Source organism: Vanellus vanellus (genome assembly GCF_965231255.1).
Source record: "Vanellus vanellus genome assembly, chromosome: 3".
Taxonomy (NCBI): domain Eukaryota; kingdom Metazoa; phylum Chordata; class Aves; order Charadriiformes; family Charadriidae; genus Vanellus; species Vanellus vanellus.
Window position 1 is genome coordinate 44,949,716 of NC_138907.1, and position 24,365 is coordinate 44,974,080.

Genomic DNA, 24,365 nt, shown 5'->3' on the forward strand with positions numbered 1-24,365 from the left:
TGATGATCTAAATGTACTGTCTGTGAACGTTAACACCACATACTGAAGAATTTGAGTACTGATGTGACCTGTGCAGGTCACAGTGTTGTGGGCTTGTTTTATTGGCCTAGAGAACAGTAGGGAAATACCACTCATATACTTGTTTCTTGCTTGTTTTCCATCTTATTGCTTTCTGCATGTATGCAGGAGAGAATTATCATAGAAATTCAGGAAGACTTCTGTTGAAAATTGTCATAGATTTCAAGTGAGGTTCAGATACTGTTTGTAGAATTAGAGGGAGTTATCAATGGACCAACGTTAACACAAAGAAACAGATGATTTAAAGTTATTCTCACATGAACTGGTGTCATTCTACTCACTTTAGCAGAGCTGCTGTGAATTTATACTGACATACAAGAATTCAGAAAGCATAGCACTTTACTGAAAAACTCAGATTTAAAAATGAACAATGGGCATGCTGTCATATCTGTAACAGGAGCTTTAATTACTATAATTAAAGAAAATCTGCATGAGCTGAGATAGGTTGCACTTTGAAGCATTCAAGACAGAACATTACCGTTCTGATAAAATCTTTAATTGCACCTACTTACCTTTCTCAATAATTTTTTTAGTCCAAAGAGTTTATAATCTTTTTTTAACCCAAACAGTTTATAATCTTTTTTTAGCACACACATAACAACTGCTTCAGTGCATTTCAATTTAGGCTATAGCTAACTTCCCTTCCAAAGATTTTAATAGAGGCCTTGCAAAAATTCACTCAGATGTGTGTATGTGGTAGTCAATTTTCATCTGAAAACTCTTAGTTTCAGTATATGTATGTTATCAATCTGAAACGCTCCTATTTTTTGCACTTTAAAGCTAATATTCCAAGGGTGAGTTGATGTATTGTTGGCGGTTGACTTCATTTTCATTGCTGCTGTTTCAGTTCTGCCATATAACCACACAAGGAAACGTACAGGCTGCTTAGTTTCACTGGTCTTCTTGAGAAAACCATAAACAAAGTGTAAATGTCAAGCACCATGTTGGCTCTGCCCTACATCTGCTGCTGAGGAAAACTGGGAGGCAGCAGAGGTACCAGCAAAGAGCCTCGGAGTTATTGACAGGCAGGAGTTTCATGGGAGAGGCCAGTAGAAACCTCTGTGTTCCTCCCGCTGCCAGCACCATGGAGGGTGACATACAAGTAGTCATCCTTTGGCAGCTGGAAGATCTAAAAGAAAGATAAAATGGCTTTATCTCTTCTTTTTGGTAAACAGGAAGCCCTGGTTCAGAAGTAAAAGAGACTTCTCTTTCTTCTCAGCTGCAGGAAGTGAGGCGACTTCATGCGAGCATTGGGGAGATTGCTTCAGAGCAAGAACTCTCTGAGCCCAGGGGTGGAGTGGGAATCTTGGCTTACTTTCCCCTCTGGTAGCTAATGTGCCAGCTGGGATAGGCCAGACCAAATCCTACCACATTCTCTGGGAGTTTAAAATAAACTGGCTTAAAAGTAGGCTTTAGTCTGCCCGAATTAGCAACTGACTGGCTTCTAAACTCCAGGGCATCGAGTCCTCCCAAAGTCCTTAAGTTCTCTCTGTGGTCACTGAAGAGAGCTGGGTGCCCTTGAAGGCCACTTGTCTCTCTGAGCTGACACGTGGCCTTCCCAAGGGTGGGCACCTAACCAGGGGCATGGGGTGCCACCGGGGCTCCCATGCAAGCAGCTCAGTGGCTGTGCCGTGTAACCTCGCTCGGCAACAGAGCGGCATGTCGGGCTCCTTGCCCTTCCTGGTTTTAGTGAAATACCGGTGTCACTTGTCTAGGACTTTTTTTTTTTTCAGGGATTTGAGACATTTTCAAGTGCAGAAGTGTTATCTAGGTGCCTAACTTCCAGAGAAAGGCTCTTTCTTGGGGTTTGCACAGCAGGCCCTTGCAGGGAAATTGTTGTTTCAGCTTGGACCAGAGGTCCATTTAGCCCAGTATCCATCTGACAGGGACAAGTCGCATGAGGACTGGCCTGAACAGCAGCCGAAAGCAAGTGCCAAGGGGAGAAAAAAAAAAGAAACATGGTCCTAAACAGATGCCATGGGAAAGAATATGAGAAGCAGGGTGTACACAGGGAATACCCAGGCAGATAGAAGTTTATATTTGCAAAAGACTTAACCGCTGTTACCTCGTGTGTATCTAAACTTACTTTGGCAGGTGGGTCCTGGGATCCCGCTGCCTGAAGTATTCCCAAGATCTGGCTCCGTCCTGCCATGTAATCCTTGCAGGCAGCCTGGCTTAAGTTTTACAAACCCAATATGCCACTGAGGTAGCCAGCGGGCCCTAGGGTGGCAACTGAAAGGCAGTCACAGGGCTGAAGCAAGTCCTCAGCAGGAAAGGCAGCGGAGGCCAATGTGCCAGGAGGAAGGCGTAGGGATGCGAGACGGATGCACTCAGGTAAAGACACTTGTGCACCCCGTCTACCTTCTTCTGATTTCAAGAATCAGGAAGGTTATGCCAAATGTAGACACGTATGACTACCTGAAGCATGTGCTTGTTGTCAACATGGTCTGGAACGTACTGCTGCCACTTTCAAAAAATTACAAAGTGCCCTTGGCCGTGGGAGGTGAATTCCTGGAGAGGGTGAGAGCGGTGATGAAGTCAGGGCACATCATCGATTTATTTGCATGCATGAACCAGCTCTGTCAGGGAGCTGATGCAGCAGCATTCAGGGCAATCCATTCTTCCTGGCCTCTCAGCCCAGCACCAAAGCCCGGCTCCGCAGCCGGAAAATCTGCTCCAAGGATTTGCCCAGAGCAAATACCCGAAGCCGAGCGCAACCTCTCCCCTCGCCCCTCACCGGGGAATGAGTAACGCCACGCACAGCACGGCCTGTAGAGCGGGCTGCGGCAACCAGGCAGCACCAGCGTGCGTACTGGCTATAAATACGTGACGCGTATGTTGAGAGCGTTTTTAAACGTTGACGTTAAAGCTTGCGGGGGGCGGTGGTGTGACCCGGCTGAGCCGCTCGGTGGGGAGCACTGCCCGCTGGGCTCCGGGAGCTGCAGGCGGCCCATGTGGCAGCCGGCGGGCGCAGGCGCCGTCACCACCCGACCCCGGGAGCAAGCGGAGCCGCCGGCCCCAGGCACACCGCCGCCCTTCCAGGAACACTCTGCCGCCGCCGCCGGCCCGGCCGGCCCGCTGCGGCAGCCGAGGGCCGCCGTGATACCGTCCGTTGCCCGCTCACCCGCCCGCCGGTTCTCGGTGGAGCCGAGGCGGCGGAGTCAGGTCGGGCGAGAGGCGGGGCGGGGCGGGCGCTGCGTTGCCCGGGCGACGGGGGCGGGCGGCGCGGCGGGGCCGGGCCGGGCCGGGCCCTCCCGCCATGGGCTGCCGGGACGCTGTCAGCGGGATAAGAGCGGAGCGGCCGGGCGGGCGCACCGGCTCCGGCGGGGCGAGGAGCGGGTAAGGGCCGGGCGGGCGCCGCTGCCGCCTCAGATTGCGGGGGGGGGCCGCCTGGCGGCGCGGGCCCGGGTGGGAGGGAGGCAGCTCGGCGGGCGCAGGCCCCGCTGCGGGTTTCGGCGAGGGGGCGCCCCGCCGCGGGCCGAGGCGGGCGCCGGGAGCCCGCGGAGCGAGGGCCGGGGCGGGCTGTCAGCTGGCGCCGGCCGCCTGGGCGGTGGCGAAGATGCCCGCTGATCGCCGCTGGAGGCTCGGGGTAGCCTGGTGGCGGCGGCGGAGGCTGAGGGAGGCGGAAGACGCGGCCGCCGGTGGCGCAGGCGGGGCCCTGTCCCGTGTCCCCCCCCCCCCCCTTCGAGGAGCCCCAGCGAGGCTCCCCGGGGCAGGGGCCGGGCCGGGCCGAGGCGGCGGGAGGGGCGGGTGGACCCTCAGGGCCGGCGTGTTCCTCAGGGGTCTGGAGCCGGGGCCGGCTCGGTGCGTTCGGTGGGTTTGTGTGAGGCCGTTTGTGGCCCGGAGTGCTTCTTCCGAAGCTGCGGCCGCCGCTCTTCACCGAAAGGCGGCACTTGGCGCTCGGTGTGCGGGTACCGGTGGTGCGAGCGGGGCTGTTTTCCGCGCCGTCCCCTGTGGCCGGGCTGCGGCGGGCCCCGCCGTGCGGCGCTTCGCCATGCGGTTGTGCGGGACTGGAGCGCAACGCCGCGCTGGCGATGAGGCGTGTTTGAAGATAGGAGATAACGATTGAAGAAAAGCAAATGTGGGCCGTTCACGGAAACGCGATAACGTTGATAGACGTGGAATACAACAGTTGCAGCGCTTCAGCACCTGAGCTATGTTTGTTTGTCTTTTAATCCACTAAAAAGAGTGCACAGAGGAGCAATGAGAACTCTACTAGGTGTTCTCTGAGTATGGGGAGAATGTGTGAAGACCCTCTTCTGAGGGGGGAGGAAAATAAATAAAATAAATTTAGGAATTGGACATTACCTGGTATCCCCAAATGAACTGAAGAGCTGCCTTTTACTTACCTATACAATGAGAGAGAAGTCAGGGAAAGCAGGTGCATCACTGGAAGTGAGAATAAAATTTCTTGTATAAGAGAAAGCAGAGCAATTGAAGAAATTCAGATGACTGTGGTGGCCTAGGAGTTGGAAAAGCATCTAATGTTATAAATGGGAACTGGCTAGAGAAGAAAATCTGCATGTGAGATACTTTCTTTTTTGTCGTTTTTAGTCGTAGTGCCACATGAATCAGTACATCTGATGCAGTAAATCTGACTTCAGTATAAGGATGTAGAGAAACTAGGGGGTTAGTGACACAAGCTTGTGTCTCAGAATCATAACTGCTGCCTTTGAGGTGGTGGGACAGTCTTTGGCAGAAAAAAATCATCGGCGAGATCTGTTTCAGTCATGTGTATCATAATCTTAGCAGAAAAGAGATGTCTGGAACACTTAACCCTTGCTGAAGGAGGGATCAGAATTTGCTTGATTGGACAAGAGACCATGTCTGCATGGAGCTTTTATCATAGTGGGGGTACAGCATGGTAAGGAGTCAGGAAAATACTCAGTCTTCTTTTTGCCTTTAACTGTAGGCTTACAGAGCAGTAGTGCAAAGAAGAAAGTATCCTCTTAGATACCTTACAAAATCTGTGGTTTAGTGGTTCTCAGTTTCTCAAGGATGTTTATTAAAATAGACTGAATGAAGAATGAGAATGCTTTCATATAGTGTTATAGGTATATAGAAAAAAGATCAGCTTTTTCTTGGGTATTTTAATTTTACTCTTCTGTCTTCCTCATTGTGCTTTGGACAGAGAATCTTGCAAGCTAAGAGCAAGTAGCTTTTAATGCCTTACTTCCAAAAACAGAGTTAATAGTAAATGAGACCTCAGGAAGTCAGTCGTCACTTGGTTTGTAAGACTGTATACAGATTTCTTAAGAAGAGCTTTTTTAATGTCAGTCCCTTCCTGCTTTCCCTCTCTCCTTCCCCTATTAGTTTTTTTACCGTACTCGAAGACAGCTTTCCATTAAAAATGTTTAATTGTAAGAAGTCTTTCTGTTAGGTTAGTAACTGTTTAATTGAGATTCTTCTTAAATGCTTCTTTTGCTTCCTCCTTTGCCTTAGTCCCTGGTAGGTTTTTCATGTGCCTCCACATCAGTTTTTAGTGCAGTTTAAGACAATAAGAAAAGAGAATGTAGGCACCTTGAACAATAGCATAGGATCTGTTGGAAAGTAAGACACTTAATATGTAAACATTAGAAAAGAGAAACTACATTCTCAACACTTACTGAAAGTTGCTGCTTTTATATAGTTCTCTTTATAGTTAAGCTCAAAGAATGTAAGCAAATCCTATGAAATACGAACAACACTTAAATAACACTTTGGGAAGTGCTGGTTTTTTATTATCAATGATTTCTTTAATAGATCATGGTGCATCCTTATTAATATACAATGGTACACCCTTGCAGCTTGTGTCTAATTTCCTTCGTATTTGAGGAATGTTGCCATTGTCATTGTGGTCTCTTTTCAAATAAGATAATGTTGCATGAGGAGGAATTCTGAAGCAAAACTGGTTTTGATTCTTGTCTTTTGTGGGCAGAAGGGAGTAGAGGGAACGTAGGGTGAAATGATTATTTTGTAAGAGGATTCTGGCTCACCAGGAAGTGCTTGCTGTCCAGAACATGCTTACTTGTCCTCTGCGGGTGAACTTAAGCTCTTTGGAGTGAACAGCCATCATCAACAAGAGCTCACGAATATCTATTTTATTTCTTTTTGGGGAGATGTCGGGCCTGTTGGCTTCCTTAGTGAAGAACTGTAGTGTCTGTTGCCTGGGATGTCACTACTTCATATTGTTGATTCAACTTTAAGGTCATCTTTTGTGCTTGTTGAAAAATTGGACTATAATGTTGGAAAAGGATTGTAATATGCAGTGGAGGCGGGGCTCTATGTATATATGCCTGGGATTACTTTGACTCTTGCTTTCTTTTCCAGTTCAGAGACAGTTGTGAGAATGTCAGTTACCCTGGCAAATTATTGCTTGATGAAGAGTCATAGGCCTTTAGATAGTATCAGGTAATTGAGCTGGTGTCATTGGAGCTATCAGCTCTTGCCATAGCACTGATCTGGAGATGATATACGTGTTTTTAGACTGGGACAAGATTAAGTAGGAGAGACCTGTGGCTGGTTCTGTTCTGTCACCTGGATTGATTTGTCTGAACTGGCTAAGCTGATCAAGCAGCTTGTTGCTGCGGAAGGGGGATATCTCCCTCCTGCATTCTTCCCTTTGCTGGCAGTGACAACTGCCTGATCCTTCAACATGGCAATTCAACAACAACAAAAAAAATCCAGCTGAAAAAACTAATTTTCTCCAAACCTGTGGAGATGAGTCACATCAAGAAGGAATTGGATGAACGCAGTGCTGGAGGAAGAGGAAGGGAAGAGTTGCTGGGGAGGAACAGAAACACCTTCTTGCTAGTTGTGAGTTGTCAGGTGGGCTGAGCTGTCTTGTTTAACTGTATGTTAGCTGTTCCTCAGGAGGTGGGGGCTTTTGCTTAGGACTCAACAGGTTGTCTGCTTCAGCTGTCACGGTCATTTGAGAAGAACTAATAAAGCAGCATGATATGCCCTAGATCCAGATTTTCTTTTCCTCTGTTCAGATCTAGGTCTTGCATTTGAACATGTCTTTCAATAACTTGTTGAAATTAGTGCATGGGAATGTCATGCCTCCAGATAAAGCACTCTGCAGAAGTGATACTGGAATGTGCGAAGGGAAAAGGAAAGGAGAAAAAGAAGCTATGTGCAGTCCTGAGGTTTTTCTTGCTATAAGCTACTAGCTCTTCATGGTTCATGTTTGTGGCCTGGGGCCTGATGAAAATCCCATTTTTCTTGGAAGTCGGATTTTTTTGGTACTAAATATTAGAGTAGAAGTGTGAGTCTTGCTGGTGTGGTTTTGGGGTAACTATACTGTGCTCTGTGTGAAGATATAGCTTAAATCTGATGCAGAGTGTGAGAGCAAAACAGAACAAAATTAAACACAGAATTCATTAGCTTATCTATGTTGAAGAAGGGATAGGTATGTAATGTTCTGATCGGTGTAGTGAGGTCCTGAAATATCTGTATCTTGGTACCTTTAAGTGCTGAAACTTCTATTGGATCTTTGTTGTGCATCTCTTAAGTTCCACTAGCATTTTTAGTCACCACTGCACATTTCAACTTTCATATTCGGTAGCTGAGGTATTTTGTGGTTTTGGTGTGTTACAGAAGAGCAGGGCTTCCACTCTTCTGCTTTTCAGACTTTATTTTGTAGCCCTCCTCTTCCCATAAATAACTCACTACTGCCTGCTGTTACTGTGGATGGGATTTTGCAGAGTCACACAGAGGATAAGCACTGAAAGGGTTGTCTTCTGCACTTGAGCTTGTGCAGTTCACTGCAGGCATCCGGGGCTTGCCCTGTGACACTTGAGTTTGGGGTTTTTGAGCCATGTGGAGCTGAGGCACTGTGAGAATTGCTCTTACTTACATTGTGAAAGAGCATTTCTGTGCTTTCTGGATAATTTGGAAGGTGGGAAGTAGAGGGCGAAAGTCAGGAATGGTGGTTTGCAAAAGATGGTGGAAGACTAGTGCCCATTAGACTGTGTCTGTGTTAGAGTGGGTGAACAAGCCTCTGACAATCTCAGCTAATCCTCACGTTTATGCATTCTTTGCCCTCTTTTTCTGCACCCAGAAAATTGAGCTCCTTGACTTCGGTTAAAAGCATCACCATGTTCCATGGAAAAGTATGGGAGCATGAAGTAATAATTGTGAGGTGGGAGGAGAGAGTTCCTGGTTCTTCAAACTCGTGACAGTAGAGAAAAACCTTTCAGCTTTCCCAAGAGAAAATCAGGAAGGTGAAATATCAGAATGAGTTACTGTCAGTTAGTGCCAAGTGCAAGGCTTCTTTGGAAGCATTAAAAATGTTAGCTTCGTCCAGTTTTATTTCTGCTTGACTTCATCTATTCCTCTTTAGTATTGTGGAGGCATTTATTGAAGATTTGTATTCTTGGGGGGGGGGGGGGGGGGGGGGAGGGCGATAAAAGGCAAAAAGCATCTAACTAGATCTGTTAACCTCAATAAGGAACTGATTTGGTTAGGCTTTAGTGTATTAACTAAAAGATGAGGAATGAGTAATAGAAACAGCAGTCTGAAGGGATGAATAATTCTGTGTCTTAATTTTGGAAGAGAGTGAATTAATAAGGAAAATATTTAAGACTTAAGGAAATATTCCTGATAGTTCATAATTGTATTGCAGGAACTGATAGAAATCCAGCAATATACTTTAATTATAATATTTCAAGAGTTGAAATTTGTCCAGTTTTGATTCAGTAATTCAAACAGACACTGAAATAGTCTTAAAATTAACCAAAAAGGGCAAGCCTTTTACCTTCCTATTCTCTTTCTATTGGAAGTCAAGAGCGTTAAACAACCCTAATTTCAAAGAATTGAGAGCAAACATTCTTATGACTTGCTGTAGAGAAAACAAAACAAAAGCCCCAAACTGTAAAACTTTGTGTGCTGCTTGAGGTACGTATTTACCTTTGCATTACTTGCATCTTTCAATTATAAGGGGAGATTTGGGTTGCTGAAAAGTGTGTAGTTTCATCCTTGATTTGTACGTTTCAATTAATGAAAGATCAAAGGAAACCAGACTTTCCTTCGTGCATCTGGATGTATAGATGAAATGCTGTGTGGAGTCTCTTCAACTCCAGAAGGTAGTCCTAATTAATCTAAAACTATTTCTAGAAGCCTAAATTACTTCAGTTACAAAGCCAATTTGATTATTGGAGTCCTGCTAAATCCTTAGCATTTGCAGAAAAAATATCATCTGATGATTGGTTACAGAAAATACTGCTTGGCTGTCTATGAAGCCACCTTCCGGCACACTTCATTCTTCTCCCCAGCTATCTCTCAGCAGTGTAAAACCTTGTTTTTGTGTGCATGTGTGATAGACGTCTATAGTTTGGGGACTTCTTAAACATAAAGTTTGGCTATGTTTTGCGTTATGGATGGATTTAGGGTTTTCTCCAGTGGTTCAAGATTTTCTTAAACATTTGTCTGTCTAGTAATAGGTATGCTGGGAAACTTCATACTCTTAGTCATTATTATGTGAAATTAAGTATAATTATTGATTATTGTTTCCCTGTTGGAGTCTATACTGCAAGACTTATTTTGAGTGCTGTTTAAACTTCAAGAATAAAATAAAAATCCTAGCTGTTCCTTATTTGCATTCCCACTGGATGAAAGCTACCTGAAGTGAGATGTTATGCGAGTCATTTTCTTGGTTGTTGACTGGGTCTTCTGGGGCCAGTTCAGTGCCAGAGGGGTCAGTACAGCTGAACAAATACCTCTTAACTGTAAAGCCTGGGAGAAGTACTGGGTCTGCTTCCCTAAAGCAACCAAAGCTGTTTGCGCTTTGTAAAGAAGCTGGCAGACTGAGCTTACAGGAATAACAGTGTATGAAACTCTCAGATATTTAAATAAATTTTTTTCTTAATACCACCTTCAGAATTGCTACCTGCTGTCTGATTACCAATAGAAAATATGGACTTCACTGACCAGTTGTAAAGTCCCAGAAGCAGAATTGGTCTTCTGCCTGTTGACCTCTTTTTTTTTTTTTTTTTTTTTTTTAAACGCTGATCATTGACCTTCCCCTCTTATTTAATTGCTCTTAGTGGGAATTTAGACACAATGCCAAAACTTATCTTAAGCACTTTACTTTCTAGTTTTAATCTTCTAACTACTAAGCTTTCCATTTCAGAAACAACCTTTACTTATTCCTATCTCTTCAGTAAGAGTGCCTCAAGATACTGCACAACAACTCTTGCCTCCTCTATCTCTCTAGGCATTGGTGCAATCAAAATGTATAATCTCATAAATTACAAGAAGATTTGTATGGTCCTCCAGATCATGATGTGAGTGGTACATTTGCTGTTTAAAATAATCTCAGGTAGATGCAGGGTGGTCTGCATACTTGTAGTGTGGTCACAAGTCCAGCATTTTTCCCAGTTGTACTGGAGACGACGCTATCTGCTGTACTGCAGGTTAACATCAGGGTATTCGCAAAGCCTGCCTGGTCTTGCAGGGCTGGGCTGTGTAGGCTTACTACTGGAGAGGCCCTGAACGTCTTTCTTACCTTCAGTAGTAGACTGCTGCTTTCCTTTCCCTCTACAGAGTCTGTGGAGGTTAGTCTTGATCTTTAGGTTTAGTTGTTAGTTATTACTGTGCAACCATGGTTGTCAAGGCTTGCTTTGTAGTCTGTTGTGGGGGTCAGTATCAAACCAAAAGCTGGGAAGAAGATATTTAGGAGTATTACCTGTACGTATTTTAATTTGGGGAAGAGCTTGTTAGCATTCTTTGAGTAGTGTTCAGAACAAGGCTCACTTGGGAGCTGTGCCATTTCAGCCTTTTTACTACTGAATGTTTTACAGAAGATCTTCATCCTTCTGTTTTCTTTTGGAAGGACTTACTGGTCTTTCATAGCTTATTTTCTACATAGATTCTGTCTTGTGGTGGCATATTTGTAGTTTCTTTCTCTAGCACCATGTGTTTCTTAAAGGTGTTGTACTCTGGCACTTCAGATAAGTTCTGGAACAGATCCTAGTCTTCGGCTCTGCTAACAAAGCTTGTGTCTAGCATTTTCAGGCTATTGCTGTCAGCTTGGTATTCTTCAGTGCATTATAGCTGGTTTCCATGATAGCAAGCATATTTATTTCTAAAACAATGTTGCAATGATTATCTTTGAAGGCTGCCGGTTTTCCCCCTGCCTATTCTAAGGAATGTATGTTCTCTGCCTGCATGCACTGGTCTGAAATATGCAAATTTTAAATGAACTGGAATGGATTTAATGTGGCTAACAACTATATTGTGGTTATTGACTTTGGATACTATAGGACCACAAGCTAAGCATAAACGAGTATAGCATATGTACACAGTTAATGCGTTACTTGAGTGTAGGTGGTTGGTTGAGAGCCTGTCTTTCATTAGTGCTCTACTTTTTATCTTGTAGATGAATCATCTCTCATCTTTTGACTTGATTTCAGGTTCAACAAGTATGCATTCACAGGTGTTTCACATTGTTAGACTAAACAACATTGCAAGTCAAGTTGAGAAGCTGTCCCAAAGCAGCTAGCCTGTGGGATTTTTTGCCATTAACTCTGTCTCAGTGGTATTTCATCCAGACTCAAAAGGAGGAAATTGTTGATAATCTGCTAACTTGTAAAGGGGATACAGATCTTCATAGCTCAAGGCAGAACCTGATAACCTGCTGAGTTTTAGCAAGAAGAACTTTCCTAGCATTGATCACTTAATCTCTGGTACCTTCTCTGTAGCACACAGTTGGCATTGCATTGCTCTGTTCTATTGCAGTAGCTTGCACTGGTCATTATTACAGTGAAAGCTTCTTAAAACCTTGCACTAAAGAACTTATTTGGAAAAAATATTTTATTAGATTAAGGGTTGGATATGTCAAGTAGATATTTATATGTGGAAAATCTAGGATGACATAAAACAAAAATACTAAATAGTAAAACATGTAATTTTTTTCTGCCAACAGATTTTCCCTTCCCCGTTCTTATGTGATGCTACACGTAGACAAAGTTTTTGGTAGTGTGCTGTACAAGTAGATAGCAGGCATTTAATTCTAGTCCCCAAGGTAATTGTACTTTCCGAGAAGTATTAAGCATGAATAGGGTTTGGTGGTGCTATATGTGTTAAATTTAACACTTTAAGCATCCTGAAATTACAGCAACATAATAAACTTGACTTGTAAAAGTCCTCTCATGAATTAAACAAATTAATACAAATTATTTTTTTTGCAAGTAGACTTTAAAACGATGAAGAACAAATCATGATGTGAATACTTAACAATCAAGTTGGACAAGAAGTTGTAGTTTAAGTTAAATGCTGATTAACTGCTGTTTGTGCTTCAATACTGTGAATGATTCAATAGGTTATGATGCACCAAAAACTTCATCAGAAATCACTGAATTGACCTTAATGAGACATTCTTAAAAATGACTCTCCTGACAAAGTAGACCAATTAACTTAAGTAAAGTGGCTATGCTAGTTGATTTATGCTAGGGAATTAATGTAAGACATGGAAAGCTGTTGTCCATGTTCTAGAAGGTATTATGTTGTGGATGTGGTGTGAGTGAGGACAGCTAACACTCAAGAGGAGCTAGGACGAGAGGGGGAGGTTAGCCCTCTCAGTCTCTAAAATTTGCTAGGTTTGAGTAATGTGTAGTTTGGCCTCTACCATACTCTAGTACAGACTTTGCCGTGTATTCTCTCCCTGAATTGTGAGGCCTTGGCAGACTAGGGCTGTTGCTGAAGTCCTAAGTTTTGCCAGTAGCTGCATCATGATGGGTTACAGAAGTAGAATATTCATTATAATCATAATGATTATGGTTTTAACATTTGGAATTATGGGCCTCTAGAAAAATCATAAAAACTGCATATGTTCAACTATTTGTAGATCTCAGGTGCATTGCTTAGATGTGGAAAAGTTTGCGATTAGTTTGCATGTGAGCTGGCTTCCTTTTGGGACACTCGGAGCCTGCATAGCTTGGTGTCTTCTTGTCAAGTTCTCTTTTCTGGTTTTGGTAGTCCTGGTTTGGTCAACCTTTTTAACGCTGTTTATTATATCTTATTGTTGTTCTTGCCTTGGTTTCCAATCACCTGTGTGCTGCTACTTGTTAGTCTTTTTAGTCAGTGGCAGCTAATAAACTCGAAACTTGCTTGTTTTGAGTTGATAGTCTCCATTGGCCTTGTAGGACAATTTTATGCACTTCAGGGCCATTAGTAGGCTTTCTGTTTAAGAGACTGACATATCTTTGTCAGATACACACAATAATGAAATGACAGTATACAGTGGAAGCACTGGGGATGTAAAGCAGAATTCATTTAATTGAAGTAATGTTTTAAGATTACACTTTGGAAACTTCAACAGGAAAACTGAGTTGCGGGAAAACATGATTTTTTTTTTTTTTCAGTTGTATGTAAACAGGATATTGTATATATGTTAATCTGTTATACCTTTTTGAGGTCTGCTTTTTTTTTTTTTTTTGGTGCCATTACCAATGATTATGCTAGAGAAAAGTGAGATTCTAAAAATAGTCATGTTGGGGAGAGCCAGACCTAAACACTTATGGGTCAGAATATATAACAGGAACCAGATTAAACTTTAGCAAGTACATTTTAAGTTACCTTTGAAAAAATACACTGGCCAAGTTTGGGAAGTGTAGTCTGGAACAAACTTTGTTGCCAAAGAAATTACCCATGAGTTTCACTTATGACTGTCAAAAACACCCACTGAGGCCTGAAAATACATGGCCAATGATAATTTAGGGGTAAGGAAGGGTTTAGGTTTTTTTCTACACTTACCTCGCATTGTGTGGTGCACCATAGGTCTGTGTCTGGATCAAAGTATGACATCACTGAAACTGTTTCTGAGAAGTTCACCTGCCTGTACATGTAATGCCAATTTGTATAATCACAGAATGGTCAGGGTTGGAAGGGACTTCTGGAGATCTAGTCCAACCCCTCTGCCAGAGCAGGGTCACCTACAGCAAATTGCACAGGATGGTGCCCAGGCGGGTTTTGAATGTCCCAGAATCTCTCAACCTTGGGTATGTTTGCTAATTGTAGGTTTGCTGACTTGTTTATATATATTTGATAGGTATTTTGGAAAGTGCCTGTTTCTTTAATATGGCCAAATCTAGCACAGCATTTGTCTGATCTTGTTTCCCTTTTCCCTTGGCATTCCTATTCTACAGCAGGAATGGCTAATTTAGCTATCCATGTCACAGTGTTTCCTGGCCATACACAATATGAAAATGAGTCTTTTTATTTCTTTAAGGAATATTTTTTCAGAGAGCACAGATAATATATTCTCTTAAAATTCTGCTTTTTTTCAGTGTAAGATATAATGCTTTCATATCCACTTAGAGGTAGAAATTTTCTAATTCTCAGGTTGTATAAACACTGAGCTTCATGGATTAAAATTTGTTTTAATACCTAGGCAGCAGAACATAAACAGACTCCATACTTACAGGAGGCTTAAGATACTTGTAGAAGCAGGACTATCAGACTTTGTGTATTGCAAGACAAGCATCCCACATAGATGAGGTAGGAGTTATATACTTTTGACTTTACATAAAAGTGGCATTAGAAAGATTATGCATACATAAACACACTTGTATATACACCGACACTATTGCTCTGAAGGTCTCAACGTACTTTTCAGTGTTCATTGAAGTAACACTTGCTTACCAAAGGACAGGGCACGTGTTATTTAAGTACTAAGATTTTTTATTTTTCACTTTTTCTTTATTCTGTGGAGAGAAACTCTGAATAGCTTGTTTGGAAATAATATTGATCTAGTGGATTACACAGAGACTAAAAACTAGTTATTGAACTCCTTGATGAAATCAAGAACTATGTCAGAAGTAGAACTGTGCCAAGAAAATTGATGTCTACCTGCAGTCTTATGATAAAGTCTGTATGTTAAGAGGCTGCTTTTCACGTGCAACCTAGTGGTTGGAGCAACACTGCCTTAGTATGTTTTAATACGTTGTCTACTCTGTAACCCCAAATAGTTAATATATAATAACAAAGGATAGAGCAGAAAGGGGTTGGAAGTATAGAGTAAGAAGGTCTTCTGGGGGGCTGGAGTGTTGTCTGGTATGTCTATTTTGAGATTGAATCAAACTTGAAGTGTCTTGGTTTTGCTCTTGTTTGCTCATGTTTTTGAATATCAGAGTTATTGGATGGTTCACTGCCTTTTATTAGCTATGCTTTTGGCTCATTGCCTTGCACTGGTAAAACAAGGCATCAAAGCATATCAAGCTTTCTGTTGATGTTCTGCTTGAATTGCAGGTTCCTCTTTTCTTAAAGGCTTGTGTGTTGCTCCTGCTGTGTAACCTACTTTGACTATGTCAGCTGGGTATTTGTTTCTTGCCTGTTTGAAGTTTTGAATGATATCAAAAAACAGAAAAGGAAGAATGCTGATTTCAGCAATGTCTTAGCTTGAGGCTTTACTTGCATTTCACCACCAAGTACAGACCTCAAGGGAGCACTATAGGATATGTTCCAGTTTTGTTCCAGGCCATCCTAGATACATATTTCTCTATTGCACTCTCTTGTGCTCTATGTTCTTTTCCTTCTCCAGTTTGCACAGAGCAATGAACTGTAGTATTCCCGTAGTTTTATTGTTAACAAATTTCTTTAAACAAAAGGCAGTCAGATTTGGTGTCTGCTACTAACAAGATAAACTTAGTTTCTGTAATAAACCCAACAATCTGTGCTACAATTGCAAAAGCCTATTATGGAGCATCTTAGTGTTAATAACGTGCCAGTGCTCTTCATCATGCCTGTTGTCCTCTGCTAACAGAAGGTTGAGCTTAAATTGGAAGTTTAACCCCAAAGTAAATCTGATTAAAATCACTGATATAATGATATTAATGTTAAAATCATTGAAGAGGTCATAAGCATGTTCTCCAGACCATAAATGTTAAGCAATGAGGGAGGGACAAGTATTTGCTAAATTGAATCAATACTGTATAAAGTAAATGTAGCATTTGTTGGCCAGTGGTGACTCATATTCCCATATACTTTATTCTAGAGAATGGGTAAAAGGGCTACAAGTTTTCAACTAGAGGACAGAAATAACTGGATTGTACAACAGCTTATAGAAACTACACTTTTTTCAAAGGGTTAATTTTGATACCTACTAAAAATGCAACTTCATTGTACTCTAATCAAAAGGATGTGCAGCTGTGCCATGCATGGTCAATGTTTGTCTCTTACCTTCCCTAGTTTTCTGTTTCAGATAAATAAACTAACAACTTCATGTAGCTATACGTTCTCTACTCATCTTTGCATGGTCTGTAAAATAGCGTCTCATAATTTTATTTTTTTTGAGACTGACTATCACTCCTTTAGTACAGTAGGATGCTCATATAACCTGGTAGACAGGACTACTTTTATTGAAGATAACATAGTGAGCTCTAGGAAATTAAGGCTTGCAGGTGGCTTTTATGTGCCATACATACCTTCTTGGGTACATTATCAATTTATTTTACGCAGGCAGTCAAGCCTGACTATGCAGCTGTATGAACAGCATTCAGTAGCATGTTCACTTTGGACTGATACCACTATTTGTTAATGAGCGATTCAAAGAAATTTATTGACATTTACTTCACAACAAATAGAGGTGGTTTAAGTAGTTCCTTTTTTGCTAGTACTATAAAACTAACTTTTTTTTTTCTAAAAAAAAAAAAAAAAGGCTATGGAGAGGTAGGCTTATTAGAGCACTAATTTGGGCTGTTGTGTGAATTGGAGACCACCACCAAACTTTCTGCCTCTCCTTTACTCTTCTTGTAGCTGTTGGAAAACAGTTACTGAAAGTAATTTTTACTTCATTTGGCTTAGTACTGTATTTTATTACAAAGCTGATATAGTAATTTAGTAATTACTTTTTATTGCATTACTGGACATTCCAGGCCTTTCTGGGCAATAAATTGCTTAAAACGTAACCAAACAAAAGGCCCGATTCACTCCTGTAGCCAGAGTACTAGCTCTGACTCTAAGCTTTTGTTGCATTTTCTTTGTTTACCAAGTTGTGCTGATGTTGGAGATAATACTGTCTAATCATTAGCACGACATAAAGTTAGTATATTCACAATTCAGTATTCAAGACTGCTAAATGGGTCCTACTTTTAAGCTCTGTCATTTAAATTATTGTCTCCTATTGTCTCATTGGGACTGTACACAGCAGTGGTGAACTGAGATTCTGGTAGATTTCTTCCACTCTCTTATGGCTTAGTTCCTGGGTGATGTGTTAGATTTTGGAGTTTTTCCTCTAGTTAAGGTGACCTTTCTGAAGTCTAAAGAGACGTGAAGGCACTTTACCTCAGCACAGGTGTTTTGTGTAGCATCTGCTCCATATTAACAGGGACCAAAGCAGTTAGAGATGTGTCACTTCAAACAAAAGAAAAATTCTGCAGTGGGGTAGTTCCTACTTAAAGCAAATTGGCTGGCATACTTTCTTGGAGTAAGATGAAAGGCTATGCTGAGTAGGGTGTAGTATCAGCATGCCACAATCTGCAACAGAAAGAGAAGGTTACAAGCAAGCTGGAACCTGAGAGTTGGGGGTGTTTTTGTTTTGTTTTTAAAAACAAAACAAACCAGAAAAAAACACCTCTGCATAGTGTTTTCTGTTTTACAGCATCAGATGGGCAAGTTGTTCACTGCATTCTTTTGAGAAGGAATATGCTTGAAGTGCTCCAATCACTTGTCAGGAAACAAATAGAAAAGGGAGGAAGGTTGTGCATATGCAGCTTTTTTTTGGAAGCTTCTTAATTATTTCTCAGTTCTCCTTCTATTGTTCTTTGTCTCTAGCTTCAAGATGGGATGAATGAGGTTATATCTGAAACTGTTTCCAAACACGTTTGTGCTGTCAGTTCATTTCAGAACTTAATTGAAGGAAAAGAAATAGGTACAACTGAGAGGCTTGCTGGAATGAGTCCTTCTTTTAGAAGTGCTTCATTATCCAGCATGGTATCTCTTTACAATTTTTTCTGCACTTTAGAATGAAAGCATCTTAATTCCTTACCAATTATAGCCGAAATTCTTGCATTAAGAAGACACGCTTGATCTCTTTTTGCATTAGCATCAACAAAACAGTACTTTATCTTACCACTGATGTTGAGAATTCACCCTTTTGCTAGAATATGGCAATATATGTTAAATGCATGTAACAGTGTAAGCAATGCAGGAAACCTGGAGAATGACGTTTCAGATGGAAGGACACTAAAACATAACGGACAGTGTATTTTTGTCTTTTAATAGTCTGGTACAACTGCAAAACCACTAGCTGCTTAAGCTATTCAGTTGCAATGAATTGTGAATGTTAGCTGTGTGGATAAGTTGGTTGTCTGTGAGACTGTGGATGTGTTCTCAAGCACTCAAAAGGGGGACCCATTATTAGGAGCTTGCCTGGGGACCTATAGTGTTTCTCTCCTTTCTTAAGGAGGTCTTTTATGTAATGTTCACGCTCATCACAATTTTTTAAGTTTAAAGTTGAAGTTTTTATTTACTTGCCACCTGAGAATACTAAAATAATTAAATTTAGTCTTTCTCTTTTCCTACCCCCATCTCTTTGCCCCCTATTTAATTAAATGTGGATGTAATAAATGTCTTCTGAGTGTTCACCTAGAGACCTTTGCAGTTGAATGTTTTTGAGGCTTTCCTTTGTTACTACCCTTCGCATTCCTGTTGCTAGCAAATGCATTTTTGGCTCTGTACCATGTCCGGAGAATGAGATTTTAATGTTTAGACTAGCTTGCAGGTGGGGCACCCCAATTTGTGGACGCTTCTTTAAACATGAGTTTGCATGGTTCATATTTGTATATACCTGATGTACCTGTATACCAGGGATGTAATCCCTGGAATTTTAGGGCTTTGTTAGGAACTGGACTCGGTTAAAATGTACTCAATGGCACCAAATGCAAATATTCTAACACTAGTTTAAAAAAAAGGAGTTAACTATAGGGAAGACTGTCAAGGAGTCCTGTTACCAGTGAATGGCTAAGTAATTAGTACTTGTTCAAGATTTGAAAACAGTAGCAAAAAAATGCTCAGAGGTTGCAGAAATAAACATTGCCTCTGCAGTTATTGCTGTCTCTCTTCTAGAAAACAGCAGAGAAAGTATTCAGCCAGATAGATGAAACCATGCGTTAGGATTTAAAGCATATTTAAGGAGCATTTCAATCTTGTTTAAGTAAATAGGAGGATTAAAATAATTTTTTCCTTTTCTTAGATTGGCTACGGCCTAAAGATGTGAGGGGAAGTGTGATAATTAGAAACTTGAAGTTTTAAAATGGAAAATTAATAAACCCTTTGACAGTTTAGCTTACAGCAAGGAATAGGGGATGTTGGGGCTTTATGAATGCGTACTTTCTATAGCAATCACTTTCCCTTTGTGCAGTGCTCACAAAGACAAGGCTGGTGTATATGTTGTTTTGTTCTGACCTTTTTGCTAAAGCATGTACTAAGGGCAACTGTCTTGGGAGAATTGGGACATTGCTTCTCCCTATTGTTATCTCAGTCTTTTTTGCATAACTAATTACAGCTAAATCAGGGGTAGCTTAAAGTACCCCTCTTGGGGGGGGGGGGTAGGGGGAAGCATTGCCTGTTATGATCTTCTGTTAGGACTGGAAAGGGTTAAAGGAGTAGAAGAGAAGTAACTCTTAAGTTGCTTTGGTGGGCCCTACAGAGCAGATACAATACTGTTCATTTTCAGTTTTATTAACTACATCTTCTCCAGTGCTTGATGTAATGAAGATTGGGTATCTGTTAGGACAAAACAGAAGGATGGGTTTAAAACGCGTTTACGTCAGCGCCTGACTGCACAATTAGTTTCTCATACTATCTGTCACTTGTACATAGAGCTACAAGGGCTTCAAGTATTATGTATGCAGGTAGTGATCACTGTTTCTAGAGGGAAACCTGCGTACCTAGCTCACTTTACATTTTATAAACTAATGAACTTTATTATGTTAACTTACCTTATATGCACCAATTATTTTCTCTGTAATAGAATTTTGGTTTGCACAGTCATAATCTAAAAAAACTCCAAATAGTTTTAAAAACAAAGAAATTGCATATTAACCATGATGTATTTTTCCCTTTTTTTTTTTTTTTTTTTTTAAAAACAGGTGAACCAAGGGTGATACTTCCAGAATATCTGCTTTTAATTCTAGATAGAAGATAAATGTGTTAAGCTGGCAAAGTAATTCTGGTAAGCATTTTCCTGTTGCTTACCTTACTGCATGTAGATGTTTCTTGATAAGCAGTACTAATCCAGCTGTTCTATTTATATGTTATATTGAAAGTTGTTCAGCTCTCTTTTTGCATGTTCTATGATTGGACATGATCGAAGTATTTGAGTTGCGAAGATTTTACTTCAGCTGTTTATACAGAAATAAAAGGAGTTAAACATGCCATAGTATTCATTAAATGGGTTTTATGTGGTTAAGTGTTCTTGTTTCTACAGCTGCTGTTGCTGATTCTTGTTTTTGTTCTGCCTTCCTCAGTGGTCCTCTTGAGTTTTCTACAGCCTAGTCTTGCATTTCTTGTCTTGTTTTTTTTTTTTTTAAATGTATCAACATATATTAGTGTTGACCAACCAAAGAACGCTGTGGCATAAGAGAAAAAGTGTTTTTACAAGAGAGTGAAAAGACAAAGTGTATGAGTGCCTTGTGTGTGTTATCTAAAGTAAAATTAATCAGTTCAGGAATCAGTACCAATGCTTTTGGTATTTTCACCTGAACATGTGCAGTAGAATGGTATCTTGAATTAAGTACACTATAGTAGTGACTGCCACCCACTCAGTCTTGCTTGAAGGAAAACACTGTGAGAGCTGGTAAATCTAAAGCCTTGTATATTTGAAACTCCCACATTTATCTTAACTCATTATTTTCTTTCTTTTCCCTTGAAACAATCTGCTTACTGTTGGAATACGTAACATGGTAGAAGATACTGTGTTCAAATAAACTATTAAATAACATGTTTTCTGCACAATGCTGTGTAAGACCGGCTTGTTTTCCCCTTATGCTTCAGGTCAAGTACCTTTTAGAAGCAGAGGAAGGTTGAAGCCCGCATCTAGGTTACAAAGAAAAGCTGAAACTAAGTCATTAGCTTTCATTTATGCAGTGGGAGGGAATACTGTGTCATGGACTTTTACCTGATAGGTTTATAAAATGAGTGTTCAGGGTTGTGGGCTGTTAGCTAAAGTTTCAATGAAATAAAAGAAATTATCTAAGCTCATTCTTCCCATTCCCTTCCACCCTACGTTAGTTCTACAGACATCCTTTTCAGGGGTGGGCTACAGGGGAAAAAACAGTCCTCTCTTCCCCCACTCTCTTTTTCCAGAAGGAATGTATTTTATGATGTATTTAATTGCTGTACTTTTTTTTTTCTACTTACAGCTCAGACATGAGCAGTGCCAGTAACTCACTGGCACGGGAATTCTTGACGGATGTCAACAGACTGTGCAATGCAGTGGTACAGAGGGCAGAGGCCAAGGAAGATGAAGAAGAAGAAACTCATATGGCAGCACTGGGACAATACTTGGTTCAAGGCCGTGGATTTATTTTGCTTACCACGCTGAACTCGACTATTGATCAGGTGATAGTTTTTCTTACCTGGTTATAATTTTTGTATTGAGCTTTGTCTGTGTGGATTTGTCTGGCTCATGTTCTTCTTGGTGCCGGTTTTCTTGCCTTTTTATGGTGGAGTGTATGACTTAATTGTGAAAACAAGAAATTCAGAAGGCTATGTTGGGGTTGCATCCTGTCCTTCAGCAAGAACAGAAAAACAGCAGTCATATACCTGTATGCCAGATGATGCTGGTAGTTGCTAAACTTCTGATTAGTTAAGGCATGTGTGAAGCTCAAGTGAAGTAGCTGGGTGGAAAGAGGCATGAAGGGTTTACTGAACCTGCTGTACAAACTGACAGTTTTTAATTTGAGAAGGTCCTCCTGGCTTGAGGCAACAAAATAAAATTTTAATATACACCTTTTTATTTTGTTCTTTAAGTAACTTGCTCTTGAATATAATAGAAAGTAAATATCTTGTAACTTTAGCTCAAAAAAGAAAGCATTTTAGAAGAGGTGATTGGTTTATACTATCTTTTTATATAAAAAGTTTAGCCTACATCCCTCTAGCTGCAGATGTCCATTTCCTTCTCTTCTTTCTCTTCTCCTTCAACACTATTGAATAGGTACTAAGCAATGGGTAGGATGAGATATGCTTAATATGATATATTAAGTCTTTGTGCTTTGAAACTGCAGATCCAAGTTTTTTAAAATAATGAACCAAGTGAATCCTGGTTAAGTTTATTCAGCCCTTGTCTTAAGTGAGGTCATCTGTTAATGCTGGTCAGATTCATCGTGGAGGTTTGAATTTCCTTCATGAGGTGCTAAGACTCCAGTCAGGTCTGCTGGTTTGGTTCTAGATTCCATAGGTGCATGAGCTAAACAGTAAATACACAAGACTGCAATTATACATAATTACTAAGAAGAATCCTTACCACTTCTAGAGCCGTGGGGCTTTTAGATGTCACTTGAGTTCTGCATAGTTGCTGTTAATGGAGGCTTCAGGACTAGAGCTGCTGGAAAAACAAACAGCTTTTGTGTAGGAAAATTGGGAATTCCATGTGCCTCCTTTCCAATCAAAACCTAATTCTGAAGTAGAAGGGGGAAAAAGCTTGTGGCATTCTTCATGCAACATCAGCAATTCGGCAATTATTTCCCTAGGAAATATGTGGTTTTTTTCAGAAGGTGGGGGGAAGAGGAACTTGATTAATGAGGAAAGTCAAATTCTGGAAGCGTACCACTGAAATTTGAAAAGTTAATATTTTGCTTTTTCCACTCTTATTGTGCTTTGAATGCTGCATTGTGCGTTCCCATTCCTAATTTATTTATCTCGCTGAGAATACCTTTAACAGCAGAAGAAAGTTGGGAGGGAGAATGACTTTGAAAAAGCTTAGTTTTCAGTTCTAATTGCAGTGTATCAGTACTTTTAGATTTTTAAAATTTTCATTTAAATTGATAGTTAATATTTTTCTGATGAGACTTATATATAGCTCTATAACTATATATATAATGGTATATATTTGATATATAGTATAACTTTGTAAGTTGCTTATCTCTGTGCGTTTTAATTTTATTGCTACCTTGAATTTTTGGAGAAGGGTGTTGCTTCAGCTATATATCCCTAAGTGATGTTAAGTGCGAAAATGTTCAAGTCAGCTTTTTGTATTTGAAAATTTTTGATCTTGAGGAGTGAAACCATCCTGATAGCGTTGCATAGCACCCAGTGAAGGAATTGCGTTTGAATTCTGTGCCTTCTACTGTTCCTCTTTGCATTGAGATTCTTAGTGTATAAGTCTTAGAATCCCAGTAGGAGTGAGGGCTTTTTGGTGGTTATTCTGTTCTCTTTTAATTACAAATAACCTTCCCTCTTTCCTCCAATAAAACACCTTTCTGTTGTGAGTCAGTAACATAACTTCATAATTGTAAGCTTTTTTCATTTGCTTAAAGGTGTCATTTTGGAGAAAGTAAAGTTTCCCATAAAGCTCTTCAAAGTTACGCTTTTGGAACTATATAAGTTTCAAACTTGTCTTGGGCTTCATGTTGGCTTTGTTTAAATCAACAAGCTATTTGCTTTTGACTTTTCTGGTTTTGTTCTTTGGGGGAGGAATTCCTCCAACAAGAGGGATTAGGAGACCTTCATATAGAAAAAGTTGCAGAGGTGTAATAAATATCTTGGATGCTTTCTGCTTGAGTCTAGTTAATGATTATAGCGCTCTGCAGTTAGGTCCTTTCTTTCAGTGCATACAACAGCAGAAAGGTGTAGGCAACTGAATGTTAAATAGCTTTGTAAAATAAAGAAGGCTAATCTATTTTCTTAAAGTATGTAAACTTTTGTTTCTATTATGTTTCTAACATAGGAGCTGACATGTCGAGAAGAACTTCTGACCCTCCTCCTGTCACTTCTGCCATTGGTGTGGAAAATCCCTGTCCAAGAAGAAAAAGCAGTAGGTATGTCTTATCCCTCACAGCATTAAGGACCTAGGTGGTTTGTGTATTACTACAGAGCCTAGGACTCCCCACTACATAGTAGTAGTTCATTCTATATTAAGAGGATATGTATTACAGTGAAAATGTGGATTCTGCAGGGATTTTAAACTCAAATACCAGTGTTCTGCCAGCATACAAGGAAGACTGAAATTGTACAGGGAAGGTAAAGGCTCTTGGTCAGTGTGAAAGGCAATGCTCACTTTACTGTTTAGTTGAACTTGACTGTGAGATTTTTTTCTTTTCAGGTGATTTTGGGGGGAAAAGATACTTGAAAGATTAGATGATATTTTT

At 40.8% G+C, this 24,365-nt stretch overlaps 1 protein-coding gene across 1 annotated transcript in view; it reads left to right on the forward strand.

The window, feature by feature from the left end:
* Positions 1 to 3,364: 3,364 nt before the first annotated feature.
* Positions 3,365 to 24,365, forward strand: part of LYST (lysosomal trafficking regulator) — an 85,835-nt gene continuing 64,834 nt past the window's right edge. The window contains exons 1-4 of the mRNA XM_082480606.1: positions 3,365 to 3,417; positions 20,148 to 20,230; positions 21,420 to 21,618; positions 23,945 to 24,035. Of these exons, the coding sequence (XP_082336732.1) occupies positions 21,427 to 21,618; positions 23,945 to 24,035 (283 nt within the window). The 5' untranslated portion in view covers positions 3,365 to 3,417; positions 20,148 to 20,230; positions 21,420 to 21,426. The remainder of the gene's footprint in view (positions 3,418 to 20,147; positions 20,231 to 21,419; positions 21,619 to 23,944; positions 24,036 to 24,365) is intronic.